Source organism: Serinus canaria, chromosome 5 (genome assembly GCF_022539315.1).
Source record: "Serinus canaria isolate serCan28SL12 chromosome 5, serCan2020, whole genome shotgun sequence".
Lineage (NCBI taxonomy): Eukaryota > Metazoa > Chordata > Aves > Passeriformes > Fringillidae > Serinus > Serinus canaria.
In genome coordinates this window covers 9,216,821-9,234,857 of record NC_066319.1, presented here as the reverse complement: position 1 = coordinate 9,234,857, position 18,037 = coordinate 9,216,821, and the positions used below count along the sequence as shown (strand labels likewise).

Here is an 18,037-nt window from a genome sequence, read left to right as displayed (position 1 = left end):
AGCTCCAAAAGCTGCCACCATCGGAGCAGGCACTGGGCCCAGCTAATCCAGAGGTGGTATTGGGATGGGCTGGTGCCAGCAGTGCCATCCCCACTGGTGCTGGGCACAGTTTGGGGCCAGCTGATGGTGTCTGCTTGGGACAGGGCCAGCAGCACAGTGCCGGAGGGTTTGTTTCTCCAGTGGTGGCTGAGCTGTGGCCACAGGTTGACACAGGGATCATGGGGATTGCAGGAGCCACAGGAAGCCACTCCTGGGCCAGGTGTTGGAGCCCCAGGTGACAGCGGGGTGCGGGCAGGTCCCCACTCTGGAGGATCAGCCCTGGCCCTCCCTGCCCCACGGGGACACTGTGAAGATGTCGAGGCTTGTCGGGGGTGGTGGAGGCAAACTCCAGCCTGGAATTCCCTCGCTGAGGGGCTGCCCCAGCCATGGGCCTGAGAGGGGAGGTTGTGAAGGCTGGGAGGAACACAGGGACCTCCTGACACCTCCGGGCTGAGAACGGGTCACATGTGACAGCAGTGGCCATGTGGAGGGTCCTGCCACCTCCTGTCCTGCACTGGGCTTTGCTGGGGGGCTCCCTCCTGGCATTCCCTGGTGAGTGTGGGGTGTGGTGGGGGGCCTGGGTTAGTGGTGGTAGGAGCTAAGTGGTGACCCCCCCAAACTGGTTTGGCCCGTTTCAAACGCTCCCTCTCAGCTTATCTGGCTTCAAAGGCTCCTGCTCCATCCCACGCACACAAACACGCTCCCTGCGAACCAGGGGGAGCCCCCTGCGTCCCAAAAAATGTCTGTGCCCCCCAAACTCTGCCTCTCCTCTATCTTCTCCTTCTGACACCCCCAAACCCTCCCTGTTACACCCATGGGTGCCCCGAGCTGGGTGTTCAGGGGGATGTGGTGGGAAGGACACATTGGATCATGGCCATGGTGGTGGTGGCGATCCCTGGGGACTCTGCAGCATCACAAATGTGGCCGAGACGTGGCTCTGCTGTGGCGGCTAGCCCCTCCGGCCCCCCGACCATGCTGAAGATTTTGAGGAGCCCTGGTGCACCCCGAGATGGCAGCCTCGGCGGGGAGGCGAGCGGGTTCCATGCAAAACCCCGGCGAGGAGACTGGTTGGGCGAGGTGCGGGGCGGGCCCGCACGCCCCACGCCCGCCGCAGACGCCGGCGCCCACCGGCACCCCGCAGCACCCAGGGGTGCACCTGCCCGCCCGAGGATGCTGCAGGACAGCTGCCCTCCGGGGCCACCCAGCCAGGTACGTGCCGGCCACTCCCGCGGCCATCGTCGCCACTGTCCCCATCGTCCCCACCGCGGGTCCCTGGGGAGAGCCGGTGTCACTCGCCCTGCCACGCACCCCGTCCCCTTCCGCTGGCCAGGGTGGTGCCGACGGTCTGGGGCTCCGACACGTGGGTCTGGTGGCTGCCCGACAGTGGCCAGCTCCGGCCAGGAGGCTCTTCCCTCCCTCCCTCGCTCCCTCCCTGTGGCTCAGTGTCCCCAGCGTGGCTGCTGGCACGTGCGCGCGGTGTCCGGGCTGCGCGCAGCCAGCGCGGCCGCTCCCCGCCCCGACACCGATGGCCCCGGCGGGCACGGCCAGCCCGGGGCACCCGGGCGTGAGGATGGGCACTCAGAGCTGCTCGGGGGGTGGGAGAGGACGCGGCGCTCCCAGGAGCCGGGACTCCCCGGGAATGTGGCTCTGTCACCCCGCGGGGGAGTGACAGAGGTGGCTCCAGGCTGCGGGTGGTCAGCGGCTGCTTTGGGGACCCCCGATTTGGTTTATTTCACTCTGCGTCACTCCAGCTGCTGTCGGGTCCCCTCGGGAATCCCTCAATTTTGCTTCAAACGTTTTCTTTGGGCTGATTTGCTGTTTCTAAGTCCTCTGCTGTATCCCCCTCCTATCCGACCTTCCCCAATTAACGAACTGCTTGATGAGGCAAGCGCTGCCCATTCCAGCTCCAAGCATTCCTTAAATCCCCCCGGACCCCCGGATTTCCATTTGTCAGCTGCAGGGCAGTGTTATGCTGGGGGATTGCAGGTTTGGGAGGGAGGCAGAGCTGGGGGAAGGTGAGGGTGCCAGTGGGCTCAGGTTTGTCCCCAGCGCCCCTCTGTCCCCCGGAGCTGGGGGGCTGCTGGGATGGCCCCGATCCCCCGGGATCCTGGCACGGGGACGGCGGGCAAGTGTTGGCTTGCAGAGGGAGCGATCCACCCCCTCCGCCCGCTGCGGGGGGAACCCGTGATTCATCCGGGCTCCGAGGGTTGGGAGCGCCGAGCCCTGCCAAACTCGATGCGCCCGTGGGGTGGTGCCGCGGTGGGAGAAGAGGGGGGTGCTCGGGGCTTTCCTGGGTGCTGTACCCCAAAAGGCCCAGGCGTGGCCCCTGGGCAAAAGGGGGCTCCCCAGAGTTGGGGAGGTGGGTTGCCCCCACGTTGGTCCTTGCCACATCGGGATGGTGCCACCAGGGGGGATTTGGGGGTGACACTTGAGGACTGTCACCCCAAACTGCTGGCACGCATCTCTCGCAACCCCGCCCCTGCCGCGGCTCCTGCTGACGGCGGCACATTCCTCGGGGACAGCCGCCCTTTTCACCCCCGACCGAAGCGCGCACGGTGTCACCGCCGGGTGTTGTAAACCCGGCCCAGCCCGCAGCGTCGCTGTCGCTGCCGGAGCGGTGACGCCAAGCGCTGAGCCAGGGCTGGCCACAGAGCCAGGCCCGCGTGGCCACGCTCACCCCAAACCGCCTGGCCGGTGACACGGAGCCACCGTGACTCCGAGCAGGGGCTGAGAACGGCCGCAGCTCGGCTCGGGAATGAGCCGCTCGGGCAGCGGGCAAGCCGGGGGATTTCGGGAACCGACCCTGAGCGCGGCGGGCCGGGGGGACGTGGTGTCCCCGGTCTGGCTGCCATGGGGCGGCTCGGCAGGTGGGGCGAGGCTAATTAGTACCTGTGGTGGCAGCGGGGCCTGAGTCACCGCGTTCGTCACCGCGGGCCCGCGGCGCTCAGCCGCCCCTTTTTTATTATTGTTGTTTTTTCATTCCCCGGCTGATTTGAAAAGCAAAGCAGGGAGGGCCCAGCTGGGATTTACTGCAGGGAGCCCCCATTTCAGGCTGGACCCCTGTGCCAGATGGGGTCCAGAGCGCTCCTGGAAAGTGGCTTGGGTGATCTGGGGTTCCCTGTGGAGGTGGCCTGGGGCTTTGTGGTCAGGGTTGGTTGAGGGGCCTCCCTGGTGGTCTGGGACACTCCTGGGAGCCCATGTAGGGGTCTGGGGCTCCCCGGAGTGACAATCTGGGGGTCCAGAGCTGGACAGAGGGGTCATACGAGGGTCCAGAGCACTCTCCTCAGAGGTTGCCTGGGGGTCTTGAGCCCATTAGAGGGACATTGTAGGGGTCTGGGGCTCAGTGGCAGGGCCCTGTGCATCTCTGGAGGTCAGCAAGAAGGTTCTCCAAGGGTCTGGGCCTCTCCATAAGAGACCACATGATTCTCTAGGGCTCACTGGAGAAACAATGTGAGTGTCCAGGGTTCAATGGCAGAGTTCAAAGGGGAAGCTTTGTGGGGGCCCAGGGCTCTTCTGGGGGGTTTCCTGGGGATCTTGGGCTCTTTGATGGGACAATGTGGAGGTCTGGGGCTCACTGGTGTGGCTGTCCAGGAGTCAGGGGGTGACTGTCTGAGGGGATCCTGGCTTTTCCCAAGGTAGGACCCCCAGACCCCTGGACCACACCATCCCCGAGGTCGCCCCTGGGCACCTCCACCTATAGAAGTGACGATGGTGATGGTGTCAGTGGTGACAGTGGCCCCGGTGGGGCCCCCTCCTTTTCCCTGCGAGGCGTGGCGGCGGGGCGGGACGGACGGGCCGGGACGGAGCCTCCCTACGGCTGGGGAACGCCGGAACGCCGCCACTGCCGCCGCTCACCTGCGCAGGGCGGCCGGGCTGGCCGCGGCCCCTCGGCACCATGCAGGAGACTAACGCCTTCCTGCTGTCGGCCCTGCAGCCCGAGGCCGGCGTCTGCTCGCTGGCCTTGCCCTCGGACCGGCAGCTGGACGAGCGTGGCCGGGAGGCGGCCGAGGCCCAGCGGCTGCGCAGCGCCCGTGTCCAGGAGCAGGTCCGCATCCGCATGATGCTGCGGGGACAAGCGCCCGCCCGCCCCGAGGACCTCGCCGACGGCACCAGAGGTGGGAGACCCCCCCCGGGAGCCCCTGGGAACGCGCGGTGGGACGGGGGGTGGGAGTCCCTCGGCCGGAACTGAGCTCTCTGGGGGCACTCTGGCTGCGGGTTGGGGGGTGCCCCCCGCCCTGACCGAGTCCCCCGAACGCCCCCGAGCATCCCCAGCGCGGGGACCAGGGGTATCTCAACCCCGGCGTGGGTTCGTTTACCCCACTCGGGGTCCTGCCTCAGTTCCCCCACCTGCCCTTGGAGGGCTTTGCGCTGGAGGGGTCCCACGCCCCGCATTGGGCTGGCAGGGGGGAGGATTTTCCCGCCCTGGCAGAGCCCCCCCAGCCTTGAGCGGCGGCGCTGGCCGGGCTCCAGCTCCTCCATTTAACGTCTGCGCCGGCGGCCGCCGCCCTGCCGCCCCGCCCGGCACCGCCGGGATCCCCCGAGCCCCGACCCCAGTGCTGGGGACCCCAGTGCTGGGGACAGACCCCTCTGACACCCCGAGGGCTGCCCCAGGCGTGAGTCACGCTCCTGGCACCACCAGCACTGGCGGCGTCCCTGTCCCGTCCCGCCGGCGGCCCTGGGGCGGTGGCAGGGCAGATGGGCAGCGCGAGGTGCCACGGGGGGCACTGGGCTTCCAGGTGCCGTTCCCAGGGCGAGGGAGCCGGGACTGGCTGTGGGGGATGCCTGGGCTGCCGATCCAGCCCCGGCAGGGGGGACCGGGCTGCGCCGCGGCGTCCCCGCCAAGGTGGCAATTAGTGCCCTCGCCGTCGGGGCACAGGCAGGGCGGGGAGGACACTTCTGCTCCCCGTGGCCAGCGGGCAGGTGAAGGCGGCCTTCTCCCACCCCTCTGTCCCCCCAGCTCTGCTTGCGGTGCCACGGTTCCCGCAGCAGGTACCCCTGGGATGAGCTGGGGCGATCTTTGATCTGCATGCAGATCCCTTCCTGCCCTGCCCATGCTTACTCTGCCTCCTCTGTGGCTGTCCTGCAGGCGGTCAGTACAGCTCGACCCTGCGCTCCTCCTTCAGCTCCCGCTCCCAGAGCAATGGGGTGGACCCCAAGGCCTCGGTACGTACCCACCGGGGCTCTGTCCCCTGCCCACCGCCTCGGCTGCGCCGAGGAGAGCTCCCCGGTCCCCTGGTGGAGGTGGAGGGATGGACTCCTAACCTTCCATGTTCCCCCTGCAGCTGTACCAGCCGCTGGCCAAGAAGGATTTCGGCACGCTGCGGGGCAGCGGCTGGTCCTCACGCTCGGCCGTGGACCTCACCCCGCACAAGCGCATGGCCACCATCAGCAACGGGAGCCTGCCCAAGGGCCGCGCGTACGTCGCCGGCTACGCGGCCTCGCAGGCGGCCACCGCCTCGCCGCGGCCCAGCTCCTTCCACGAGCGCAACTTCCGCTGCCGGCAGAACCTGGACACGCTGTCGCTGCGCTCCCTGCGCCTGGCCGACGGGCCGCTCCCGCTTGGCGACGACCGCTACAGCGTCCTGTCGGAGCAACTGGACGCGCCGGGGCACAGGCAGCTCTACAAGAGCCAGGCCGGCGGCGGCTTCGGCCGCTCCTTCGCCTTCGAGCGGCAGCTGAGCGCCGGCACGGCCGCCAAGGCCGGCTGCGACTGGCTGGACGGCGCCGAGGGGCCGCCGAGCCGCACCATCCGCGCCCCCGCCATGCGCACGCTGCAGCGCTTCCAGAGCAACAACCGCTCGCGGCTGAGCGCCGGCTCCTTCGGCACCGTGTCCGCGGGAGGCGGCGGCGCCTTCCTGGGGCTGGGGGAGCACAGCTCCCGCGCCCCCTCCGTGCGCAGCCTGGCCGAGTCCGGCCAGCACCTCGCGGAGCCGCGCGCCATGGAGATGTACAACGGGCACAGCACGCTGCTCGGGCACCACGCCGGCGGGTGAGGGCCGGGGGCTGCTCCGGGGTGTCCTGGTCCTTGTCCCCCACTGTGGGAGGAGTGCGAACCCCTCCACTCCTGCTGGGCACAAGGGATGTGGGAAGAGCGGTGGAATGGTGGGCGCAGCTTGGACCACCGCGCAGGCTGACCTCCAAGTGTGTTCTGCCCCTGCCCCTGGCTCCTCCATGGACACATCCTGAGACATGGCAGGAGGATGATGCTCATCCCACTGGGAATGAAATCCCATGCCCAGAGCGCAGCGGGAAGGACATGGGTTGGTGGGGCTCCTTGGAGATGGGGGACATGGTGGGGGCGCAGAAGTGGAGGAGCCTGTGGGATGCTCTGGTGGGACTCACCCGGCTGTGGTTCCAGGTTTGACGACATCGACCTGCCCTCGGCAGTGAAGTACCTGATCGCCAGTGACCCCAACCTGCAGGTGCTGGGTGCTGCCTACCTGCAGCACAAGTGCTACAGCGACAGCAGCGCCAAGAAGCAGGTGAGCCCCCGGAAGGGTGGGAGAGGAGGTTTTCCCAGCGGGAGCAGGGGGTTTCCCAGCCCCTCTGACACCGCAGGCAGGTGCAGGGGCCGGAGGGAGCCCTGGGAACGCAGCTTGTCTGACCCCCCTGGGTTGTCCCCCAGGCCCGCAGCCTGCAGGCCATGCCCAAGCTGGTGAAGCTGTTCAACAGCCCAAACCAGGAGGTGCAGCGCCACGCCACCGGCGCCATGCGCAACCTCATCTACGACAACGCCGAGAACAAGCTGGCGCTGGTGGAGGAGAACGGCATCTATGAGCTGATGCGCACCCTGCGGGAGCCCGACGATGAGCTCCGCAAGAATGTCACAGGTTGGGGACAGTGGTGGGGTGGGCGGGGGTCCTCCTCCCCCAGGGGTGGCTTCTACTCTCCTCGTGTGAGTGTTGCTCCAGGGGGATGATCCCTTTGCTTGGTTGTCACCACCTCCCTAGGGAGGGGAGTTGGGGTGGATGTGCTTTCCAGCCATTCCAGTACTGAGGGTCCCCCTCTGTGCAGGGATCCTGTGGAATCTGTCTTCCAGTGACAACCTGAAGGATCGCCTGGCCCGGGATACACTGGAGCAGCTCACAGACCTGGTCCTGGTCCCTCTCTCTGGGCTGGGGGCCTCGGGTGTCATCCAGCAGAATCCCTCAGAGGCAGAGATCTTTTATAACTCCACGGGCTTCCTCAGGTATCTCCTCCAGCTCCTCTCACTGGGAGAGAAGTTTTGGAGGAAGGAAGAGACAGGAACACTGTCTGCAGGGCTCTTTTTTGGGCTCAGGAAGGGGTGGCTGTGGGGAATCCCCTTCTCTCCATGACAGAACCCTCTTCCCATGCAGGAACCTGAGCTCTGCCAGCCAGCAGACCCGGCAGAAGATGCGTGAGTGCCACGGGCTGGTGGACTCTATGATCCACTATGTGAACAGCTCGCTGGAAGTGGGAAAGTCAGAGGACAAGGTGAGCTCCCGAGCCGGTCCTAGAGGAGCTGAGGTGCTGCTCCCCCACCCCATTGTGCAAAGGCACATCTTGGTGTGATGCTGGGAGAACCAGCCCAGCTCCATGGAGTCCACTAGCTGGGCTCACTGGGCACACCCAGTGTCATGACTCTGCTATAGAGCCCCTGTGCCAGTTGGACACACCCTGCAGGTGGCCCAGGGATGACACCCTCGTGTCCCCTGTGCCCCCCAGAGCGTGGAGAACGCTGTCTGTGTCCTGCGCAACCTCTCCTACCGCTTGTACGATGAGATGCCCCCGTCCTCGCTCCAGCGCCTCGAGGGCCACCGCAGGAATGCCGGCGGCACGGTGACAGGGGAGCTGGTGGGCTGCTTCAGCCCCCAGAGCAAGAAAGCCCGGGAGGTCAGTGGGGGCACATCCTGGCCGTGTCACCGGGGTGGGGCTGGCACTGGGAAGCGCTGGCAGCAGAGGTGATGCCAGGGCGGAGGTGGATGCCGGCCTTAGCTGGTGGGTGGGACGCACGGGTGAGCTCAGCGGAGGGTGAATCAGGTGTTTGGGGTGAATCAGGTGCTGAACCCCTGCTTTTCCATGCCATGGGGCATGATGTAGCCAGGGTGACCTGACAGCTCCCTGCCCAGCAGTTCAGGCCAGGCAGGTACGGAAAAGGCAACACTGGCAGTGAGGGACACTGAGGAAGGGACATCCCCGGAGTCTAACACTGCCCCTGTCCCTCAGCACTACCTGAACGCGGACATCGTCACCTTCACGGAGGTCTCCAAGGACCCCAAGGGCATGGAGTGGCTCTGGAACCCACAGATTGTGGGCATCTACAACCGGCTGCTGCAGCGCTGTGAGCTCAACAAGCACACAACGGAGGCGGCCTCGGGGGCCCTGCAGAACATCACGGCCGGGGACCGCAGGGTGAGGCCCGGGAACACGGGGGTCCCACAGCCTGCCCACCACAGCCCTGCTGGGAGGGGGGCACCTGGGCAGGGTTCCCCCCGATCTGCTCCACTGAGTGGGAGGAGGAGGAGCAGGGAGCTGGTGGAGTCTCCAAGGGGATGTTTGCCTTGCAGTGGGCGGGTGTGCTGAGCCGCCTGGCGCTGGAGCAGGAGCGCATCCTGAATCCCGTGCTGGACCGCGTCCGCACTGCCGACCACCACCAGCTGCGCTCCCTCACCGGCCTCATCCGCAACCTGTCCCGCCACGCCCGCAACAAGGATGACATGTGTGAGTGCCGGGGGTCGCCAGGGCTGGGGGGTGCTTCCCAACCTTCTCCTTTGCCTCCCGTTATCTCCAGCTACATCCCAACCCCAACCCGCCTGCTGCATTCCCGCATGCAACTGAGCCGGCGGGCTGCTCCATCCCCTGTTCCCAGACATGGCTCTGTCCCCTCCGGCTCTGGCCACCAGCTCTGATGTGCCCTTTGCCCACAGCCACCAAGGTGGTCAGCCACCTGATTGAGAAGCTGCCAGGGAGTGTGGGGGACAAGGCCCCGCCCGCCGATGTCATTGTGAACATCATCGCGGTGCTCAACAACCTGGTGGTGGAGAGCCCCATGGCCGCCCGCGACATCGTCTACTTCGACGGCCTCAGGAAGCTCTTCTTCATCAAGAAGCGACGGGACAGGTGGGAGCTGCGTGTCCCAGCACACACCCGGCCTCCTGTCCTGCTCTCCTCTCCCACCCTGCTCCAGCACAGTAGAAGAGCGTCACAAGTTTCCCTTCCCAAGCCTTGGTGTTGGGAGTCCTCAGACTAGCTCAGAGTGGCCTCGTGGCTGCCTGCCATTCTTTTGTCACCCCCTAAGGACGCCCTACTGTCACCATAGCTGCCTTTTCCCATCAGGGAACCTCTCCCTGCTCCTGCCTGTTATTGTGGGATCCAGCCATTCAACTCCTGCCTCTCCCCACCGTCACTAAGCCCCCAGTCCCTCCAGGCCCCTCTGGGGTGGTCTCCCTGGGCTGATGGGCACTGTCCCATGCTCAGTGGTCCCCAAAAACTCATTGCATCCTGTCCCTTCCCAGCTCAGACAATGAGAAGTCCTCCCGAGCTGCTGCCAGCCTCCTGGGAAACATGTGGCAGTACACCAAACTCCACCGGGACTTCAAGATGGTACGTACCCATTCCAGAGCCTCCCACAGCCAGTGGGAGGATCCCTAGGGAATCAAGGCCAGGGGATTCATCCTGCAGAGCCACACCAACCAAATGCTTCCCAGGATACGGTGGGGCCCCACTCCACGCCTGCTTTTGCCCAGGTGTGGGGCCATCCCATAGCATTGTCCCTGTGCAGGTGGGGTGGGGACGGTGTGGCCCATCAGTGCCGGAGCAGAGGGGCTCCGTGTGCCTGATGGGGCTGTCTCCTTGCAGAAGGGGTACCGGAAGGAGGACTTCCTCAGCCTGTGAGGACACCCTGGGAGCTGGAATGCCTCGCTGGGATGCTCCGTGCTGCCAGCCATACTGTGGGGAGGCTGCTCGCTGCCAGACCCCCACTCTGTAGCCTAATCCCAACATCCCACGCGCCTCCCCCCTCTGCTGGGTCCCCTTCCCTGGCTGGGGGACACTTGTCCTCCCTCCTGCCCAGCCTTACACCCAGCGGCTGCTTTTGGCTCTGCTGTGGGGCCCCACTTAGGGGGTGGCTGCCCCATGGCACCCCTTGGGGGCCCTCCCCACGCTCAGGCAGCTGTCTGCAAAACTTGGCTTGTCCTGGCATGACAGGGGGCAGGAGCTGTAGGGAGTTGGTAAGGCTCCTGTAGAGCAATTCTGGGGCAAGGGGTCTTTTCTGGGGGTGCTTCATCCCAGCTCCCTGAGCTGTGGGGCCAGGGGTGTCCGTGCCTTGTGCCAGTGTGGGATGTGCTGCAGGTTACACTTTTGTTCTGCCCTGGCTGGGTGGGGATGGAGCTTTGCATGGCTTGGGGGCTTGGAGGGCTCTGAGGTGGCTTCCCACAGTTTATGGGGTGGCACAGCGGCTGCAGGGAGCTGGGAATTGATGCTGTGACAATGCTGCATTCCCCCTTTGCTGTGGAGGGTGGGCAGGAGGTCGTGTCTGATGGGGCTCTGTGCCCTCACTGCAGGAAGCCTGGGAGCGCCTCAGGCCCATCTGTCACCCTGTGGGGACTGTCCCAGTGTGGCAGAGTCGCTCCTCACCAGCTGCTGCCAGGGCTGGGCCCTGCTGGCACAGCAGGATCCGGGCAGGGCCGTCTGGGTCATGTTTGCTGAGCAGTGTCACTCCGTGGGTGGGGAGATATCCCCGGTGTCCCCAGTGCTGGGTGCAGACGGGTCCAGAGCTCTCTGTGCCACTGTGGTGGCTGGGAGGGGACACACAGGTGGGCTGGGGGTGGCTTTGGGCTGCCGGTGGATTTGAGCTGGGGGAGCCCCCATGCTTGGGGGGCACAGGGCACCCCGGGGGGACAATGTAGAGTAGGTAGGGGGGTGGGAGGATGGGGGGAGCGGGTGGAGGGGCTGGAGCAGCCCCTATGGTGAGCAGCACCGGTGTGGTGCAGGCTCCGGGTCACAGGGTGTTCGGCTCTGCAGCTCTCTGTGTACAACCCCCCCGCCCTGTGTACCCCTGAAATAAAGGCCTTGAGTGATGCCCACCTGCACCTGTGTTTGTATGGCACCTGGGAGAAGGGGGACAGTGTCCCAGTGACAGCAGTGCCATGGGGACACCAGCCTGGCATGGCTCAAGAGCTAGTGTGACAGGGACACTGGTGTGGGAAGGACAGACCAAAGCAGTGCCTGTGGTGGGGGAACCATGTCACCTGTTTCCCCATCATGGACCGACGCAGTGGGTGCAGCGCCTTTTATTGTCACGGGGGTTTCCATATGGGACAAAGGTGCTGCCACCACTCCTGTCGGGCACTCCCTGGGGCTGGGGCACGTTGTTCCTCAGAGAGCATCACCCATCCCAGCACTTGTCCATCATGCAGGAAGAACATACCTGCCACCCACGGCAAGGGACACAGCCCAGCCCCCTGGGTGGCGCCCAGGGGTGGCACTGAGGTATTACGGGCAGGGTGCTCCTGGTGATGGTTTTCCAGTTCTCTCCTCTGGAGCCAGCTCCTGCTTTCCCAGCACGGCCCTGGCTCTGATCCCATCATAACTCCCGGGCTCCTCGGCCCTGACCTGGTTCATGTGTCCCCACAGGGCTGGGGGACACCCGTGGTCCTGCTCAGATGTCATCCTCTGTCACCAGGCAGTAGAAGTCCGTGCGGGCGCCGTAGTTGCGCGACCCCAGATCCGAGACGTCGAGCTCGGAGCGCTGCCCGTCCCGCGGCTGCGCGTCCTCCATCCCGCCGGAGGCTGGAGCGCCGGGAGCGCCGCGTCCACCGAGGCGGGGCGGCGGGGGGCTTCCGAAGACGCGCCCTCGGAGGCCTGGCAGGAGCAGGGAGATGGGTTTAGCTGGAGGGGGAAGGGGCTGGACCCACCCCGCCCCACAGGAGTGGGAGGCAAAGCCCAGGAGCGACGTCCAGCGCGCGTCTGTCCCCTCGGGAGAAGCAGGGGGGCACGGACCTGTGCCGAGGTCCCCGTCCGGGTCCAGGTCTCCCGCGCTGTCCAGGTAGCTGCTGTGCAGGATCAGCATGGGGTCCTTGTCCTCCTGCAGCTGGGTCTGCGGGTCCCCCACGCTCCTTCCCCCCGGGAAGGACACCTTGCGCGGCAGGGCCAGGCACAGCTCCTTCCAAAAGTCCGACGATGGGGTCTGCAGGGTCCCGGAGGGGATGAGCCGGGCCGGGACCAGCGGAGCACGGCCCCGCGGGGTTCCAGGGGCTCGGCTCGCTCTCCCCGGCGCTGGGAGCTCGGCCAAGGTGAGGGCTGTGCTCCGGAGTGGCACCGTGCCCAGGCGCCGGCGGAGAAACCGGCCCGACCTGCCGGAACGCTCCGCAGGGCTCCGGCTCCCAGCCTGGCCCCGAAATGGCCGGAGTGGCCCTGGGCCAAAGCTCCGCTGGGGAACTGAGGCTGGGGAGGCCCTGGAGTGTCACGGGGTCCTGACCGTGCAGGTTTGGGGGGTGAGCTCCCAGATCCGGGGCTCTTCTGGTTGGGTTTTTAAATGTCCTCCAAAAGGTGAGTGCCCCAACCTGCTCTTTAGCACTGGAGTCCGGGGCATAGTCCCAGAGGGCAGTCAGGAGGCTGACCCAAAATGGGGAGCTGGGAATGGAAGGGGGTGCTGGTGGCCTGGGTCCTACTCTGCTCTCACCATGGGACAGCCCCAAAAGGCAGCAGGGAGGCTGGCACTGTGGGGTGCTGGGGAGGGAAAGGGGGCTCTGGGGGGGTCAGGATCCTGCTCAGACTCACCATGGAGCCGGCTCTCCACACTAGCAGGGTCACTATGCTTCGGTGCTGCTTCAGCAGGGTGATGGCGGGGTGAGTGATCTCCCGGTACTGGCTCTCAAAGACGATGAAGATGGGTTTCCTGGAAAGCTCCAGCAGCCTCCAGAGCCCTTCCCTGCGTGACAAGTGGGTGACAGGAGGGTGAGGGACCCGGCAGCCCCTCTCCTCTCCTGTGGGAGCTGCTGTGCTCCTACCTGAAGCTGCTGTTGCACCACTCCTGCTCCAGGTACGCAATGGAGAGCACCACGATGAGGCGCCGGCAGCGGCTGACATTCATGATGAGGTCAGCTGATGGCTCTGTGGGCAAAAAGGGTGTCAGACCCCCAGGACCCCGGGCCACCCCCTGCCCAGCCCTGCCTGGTTCCTACCTGAGTTGGGCAGGATGTTCTGCTCGTCCAGGAAGAGCTTGTAGCCGTGGCGGTTTTCCAGCTGCGGCTTCACGATGAAGTGGATGAACTTCCGGTCATCGGGGGCATTGGCATGGGAGACGTAGGCATCGTAGAGCTTCCCATCTGGGGAGATCCATGGAGCAGGGATAACATGGGAAGGGTTGTGTGAGCCCTCCCAGACCTTGGGAGGCTGTTCCCAGTGGGAACACCTCTGGCTCACCGTTGATCTCCAGCTCTCCGTAGCGGTCCCGGTACCAGAGGAGTGCGTTCAGGCGGCACCGGACGTAGAGCACAGCCAGGAGCACCAGGAGCACCAGGACCAGGAGGGCTGCCAGCACCGCTGGCACGTGCCCCACTGCCTCTGCCAGGACAGGGAAAGGCACGGTGAACAGCACACCTGGGCTTGGTGCAGGTTTGCAGCCTGATGGGGGAGAAGCAGCAAGCCCCCTCCACTCTCCTCAATCCCCCTGTGCACCTGGGCTCTCCGTGGGAATGCCCCCTCCCTGCCACCAGCAGGTCCCTACCTGCTCGCCGCAGGGTGAAGGTGGCCGTGGCATTGCTGATCCAGCAGGCAAACACCCCAAAATCGGCATCCTGGGTGAGGTTGAGCTGCAGGACACTGGCCAGGAGCTGCTCCGAGGAGTTTTGGCCAGACCTTACAAGACATGGGGGATGCTGTGGGTCGGGCCGTGTCAGACAGCCCCCGAAAGCAGATGGATGGATGTTCCCAGGGCAGGCTCCTTACCAGACAGTGTCCTGGCTGCTCCCACTGCCCAGCCACTGCCCGTCCTTGCTCCAGGTAGGAGTGGGCTGGCAGTGCTCGGTGCCCACCCAGCGCACGGTGCAGTTCAGCTCAACCTGGCTCCCCAGCACCAGGTCCAGTGTCTCGTTGGCAGCTGGCACCAGGATTTCGGGGGGCACGCTGCAAAGGTCTGGGGGGCACAGAGGGGAGGGGGTTTGGATGGGAAAGCTGATCCAGCTCCCCCCGGGGCACACGACTGCTGTAGCCATCCCGGAAAAACAAGCTCTGCCTTGGGGGTCTGGCAGCGAGTGGTGTTCGTGGCTGTTTAGCAACATGCTGAGCCGGTTTGGGGGGCTGGGAAGGACCCTCAGCACCCTAAGAGGTGACACCAGAGCAGGACCCCCAGCTGAGCTTGCACAGGGATCCTTCCCAGCTGAGAACAGGGGAGAAGTGGGATTTCCCCTACCTGCCATGGCGCGCTCAGATGACAGGCACGGGCGCTGCCAGCATCTCCCGCGGTGTCTTCCGGGGGGGACAAAGTCCACCTGCCTCTGCCACAGGGCGGGCTGGGCCTGGGACACACCGGGAGCAGCTCCGTGAGTGCTGGCACAGGGAGGGCCCGGCCACCCTCATCGGCCCCCGCAGCGATTCCGTCTGGGGGTGGTGGGTGCTGCTCTGCAGTAAAGCCAAAGCCACGTCCCACCCACAGCCTGGTGGCCACTGTGTCACCTGCCCTCCCTGCACTGACTCCCAGCCTGGCTTTCCCAATCGTGAATTTATGTGTGGGAGGTGATTAATGACCAGCTGGGGGTTGCAGGATTTAAAAAAATGTGGCTTCAGCCCAAATCCAAAACCAGGGTGGGGAAATGAGCTCAGCCGTGGGAAACCACAGCTTTGGGGGTCTCAATAGTACCTCTTTCACCTGCCCCACACCCTGCCTGGGCTGCAGAGCTGCAGAGCTGCCTGAAGCCTGACATGCCCTTGAACCTACTAATGAACCAGACCAGCGGTCTGGTTTGTTTATGGAAACGCAGCTCCCGCCTAGAGAGCTCCCCGGCGGGTGCTGTATTCCCGGAGCTGTGTTGGGAGCCTCGGCGCGTTGCTACCCCGTGCTGTGCCCAGGGATTGGGACTGGCACAGCTGCACAGCATTCCAGGCAAGTGAAGAGCACAGGGATAGCATGCAGGGATCCCCCCAGCTGGCATCACTGCGGTGGCCCCGTGTGAAGAGGCGGATTCTGGGAGCAGAGCCTGGCAAGGCCGGGCTCTGTCCCACACACCTAATGCAGGTGATGCAGGTGCTGGGGCTGAGGTGGGAGTCTCCGGGATGTCACGGCGCCCGTTCTTCCATGGTAAACACCCGGCCTAACTGTGGGAGTCAGGAGGGATGAAAGCCTCTCCCAGGGCTCCTCTTTGCAGTGGAGCTTCAGCACTCCTGGCTGCACCCTGATTTTGGGTGGGAGCAGGGCTGGTCCCCCGGTCTTTGTTGGTGTGGAGTGGGAAGGGGAGGTGTGTGGTGCTGCCTGGCTTGGAGCAGGGATGCAGGCATGGTGCTTCCCTCTGGAGCCAGCCTAGTTCCAGGCGTGGAGTGGAACCAGGGATCAAGGTACGCGAGAGACGCCCAGTACGTGTTCAGCTTGACCAGCTGGAAGTGATTTATACCTAAAGGATTAACTGAGTTTCTCCATGGCCAGGGAAAGAGGATGGGATGGAGATGAGCCAGCCCATCTGGACTTCACATGGAGAAAGGGTGGGAGATGCTAGTGAGGGTGGCATGGGGCTGTCTCGGCCTGGTGTGATGCTCCAGCTCTGCTCCTGGATGGGTCACTCCTAAGCCAGACCTCTGATGGTCAGAATAAGGAAGTTCCAACAAACTGCAGCCTGGCCAGGGGATGTGGGGCGGCCCCAAAACCCCAGGAGTCCTTTGCTCCAGTGTTGGATGGCAGGGAGTGGGTGCTGGGGCTCCGAGGGCCAGGGAGGGAGGAGCACCGGCTAACGGGCAGCGGTGGCTCCCATTTCCCACATCCTGGTGTGGGGACACCCCGGCTTTGAGGCAGAGGACCGTGTGGACATTGTGGGGTGGTGAATGATGGCTGGGCACGACATTCCCTGGAGCACGGCCGTGGGGAAAGCGAGCAGGGCAGGGGGGCACCCTGGCCAGGGAGCTGTGGGGTGGGTGTGCCGAGGCAGAGAGCAGGATGAAGAGCAAAGGAGAGCCAGAACGGGAATGCACAGGGAATGGGGTGAAGGTGAAAGCCTGCTGACCTCATCTGGGGCGGCTTCAGCATGGAAAGAAAAGCAGAACAGAGCTGCATTTACCTTTGGAGCTTCCCCAGCCGCAGGCTTCCTGCTCGTTGCCTCCTGCTTGAGCCGACCCGACCGGCCAGATCAGTGCTTGGAATTTCTTTCTTTTTTTTCCTTTCTGTTTTAATAGTTTATCTATTTCTCCTCCCAGTTCAGCCCCTGCCCTCGGCCGGGCGCCTCCGCTGCCCCAATCCCCGGGCGCCAGGCCCGTGGGACGGGCTGGCTGTCCCTCCCTCCCACTGCTCCTCCTCCACCTGAACCTGCGGGGGAAGAATTCAACAACTCCGGCTTCAGGGGAGGGGAGAAGAAAAGAGAAGCGAGGAGGGGGACAGCAACACACCCAGCAGGTGTCACAGGGCTTGGGGGCCAGGGAGGAGCTCCCGATTTTCCAGGCTGGAAGAGCCCACAGAGGTGTCAGGGCGAGGCCATGAGCTCTGGGGTCTCCTGTTTGTTTCCTTCTCCCTTTCTTTCTCCCTGTGCCTTTAGAGCCTTTTTGCCAGATGAAGCTGGTGCTGGAGGTGGTTGCTCCAGCTGGCACTGGCCGTGGGGAGCCAAATCTGGCCGTGGCCACTGTGGACAGCAGATACTCCCTGTGCTAATTACTGTGGAGGTGATTAGAGCCTTGGCATGCCCCAGGCATGGATCATGGATGTGGTCACAGCAGCACCAGCAGCCCCTGGACAAACACAAGCCTGAGCCAGAAAAGCATCAACCAGCACGTGATTTGAGGCCGAGAAGAGAAGAGGGCCACGAGTGCAGTGTATGTATTATCATATATATAAAAATTATAGGATTGTATTTAATAATACATAAATATACGTAGATGTATATTGAATAACTATGTGTATATAAATAAACAGGTACAGGTCACAAGTAGGACTCTGGGTCTGTTCCCATGGAGAAATGCCCAGACTGACTCCTCATTGTTTAGGATATAAGCTACCGGTGCTGTTGGCTTGGTGTGGGAGGGAAAGGAAGTAGATCCCTGTTGGCATCTCTGGAGAGAATCCCCTGGTCCTGGTCCCCACAGCCACTGGCTGTGTGTTTGGGACAGCAGGTATTGGAGCAGCCTTTTTTGAAGGCTACCCACTTCTCATGGACACTGTGATGCATCATGAAAATCCAGTGTAAATCTGTTGGATTTGTGGGATGGTGAAGGATTGCATGGAAGAAGCCCAGGTCCTGGGGATGGCAGGGGTGTGGGGAGGCTTGGGAGCTAACCAGGAGCTGATAAGATCTTTCTTGTCCATCCAGGTTATCCCTGTGGTAGGTAAGTCACATGGAGGAGCAGATCTAGTTTTGATCACAATGGTGCAAAACCAGGACAAGCCTGAGGGCTCAGCAAGCTCCTTTCCGTTCTCTATGGGGTTGTTTTGGCTTTCCATGCTCTTGGGAACAAAGTTTTGCGGCTGAGTTAACCCTGGTGCCTTTCCCTGCACTCCTAACTGGGGTGTGTCGCCTCCAGGGCACAGTCCCCAGGACTGACACCTTGGGAAGTGTCTGTGGTGGGACCCTCGTGGGACAGGGCAGTGTCAGGGTGGTGTCCAGCCAGGCTGGGGTCACTATCATGGGAAAGGAGGGGGCTGCCCCCCAGTCCTGCTTCTGGGGTCCCCTGTCAGAGCCCCCTGAGCTGTGGCACCTGTCCAGTCCTGGGGTGTCACCCCGTTCCTGCTGCAGACAAACTCGTTGTGTCTGGAGCAGGGGGGCCAGCCAGTGGTGATGGCTCTAAAGGAAAAGGTGGGATAACCCTATCATTTGGGATTTGTGCAGTACTCAGTAAAGAATTC

The 18,037-nt window shown here is 64.2% G+C and overlaps 2 protein-coding genes across 2 annotated transcripts; one reads left to right on the top strand and one right to left on the bottom strand.

Annotated features, from left to right (window-relative positions):
* Positions 1–428: 428 nt before the first annotated feature.
* PKP3 (plakophilin 3) lies at positions 429–11,084 on the top strand. Its single transcript, XM_050975418.1, has 14 exons — positions 429–1,248; positions 3,974–4,154; positions 5,126–5,202; positions 5,322–6,028; positions 6,398–6,521; positions 6,665–6,869; positions 7,054–7,228; positions 7,377–7,494; positions 7,726–7,893; positions 8,227–8,412; positions 8,568–8,721; positions 8,928–9,120; positions 9,516–9,603; positions 9,859–11,084. The coding sequence occupies exons 1-14, from the start codon at positions 910–912 to the stop codon at positions 9,892–9,894; spliced, it is 2,751 nt and encodes a 916-aa protein (XP_050831375.1). The 5' UTR covers positions 429–909; the 3' UTR covers positions 9,895–11,084.
* A 191-nt stretch (positions 11,085–11,275) lies between these two features.
* Positions 11,276–17,086, bottom strand: SIGIRR (single Ig and TIR domain containing). The gene is made up of 10 exons (XM_030239692.2): positions 16,266–17,086; positions 14,414–14,519; positions 13,951–14,137; positions 13,730–13,860; positions 13,426–13,566; positions 13,185–13,328; positions 13,011–13,113; positions 12,781–12,931; positions 12,001–12,187; positions 11,276–11,862 (listed from the first exon to the last, which is right to left on the bottom strand). The coding sequence occupies exons 2-10, from the start codon at positions 14,418–14,420 to the stop codon at positions 11,660–11,662; spliced, it is 1,254 nt and encodes a 417-aa protein (XP_030095552.2). The 5' UTR covers positions 14,421–14,519; positions 16,266–17,086; the 3' UTR covers positions 11,276–11,659.
* Between the last annotated feature and the right edge of the window lie 951 nt (positions 17,087–18,037).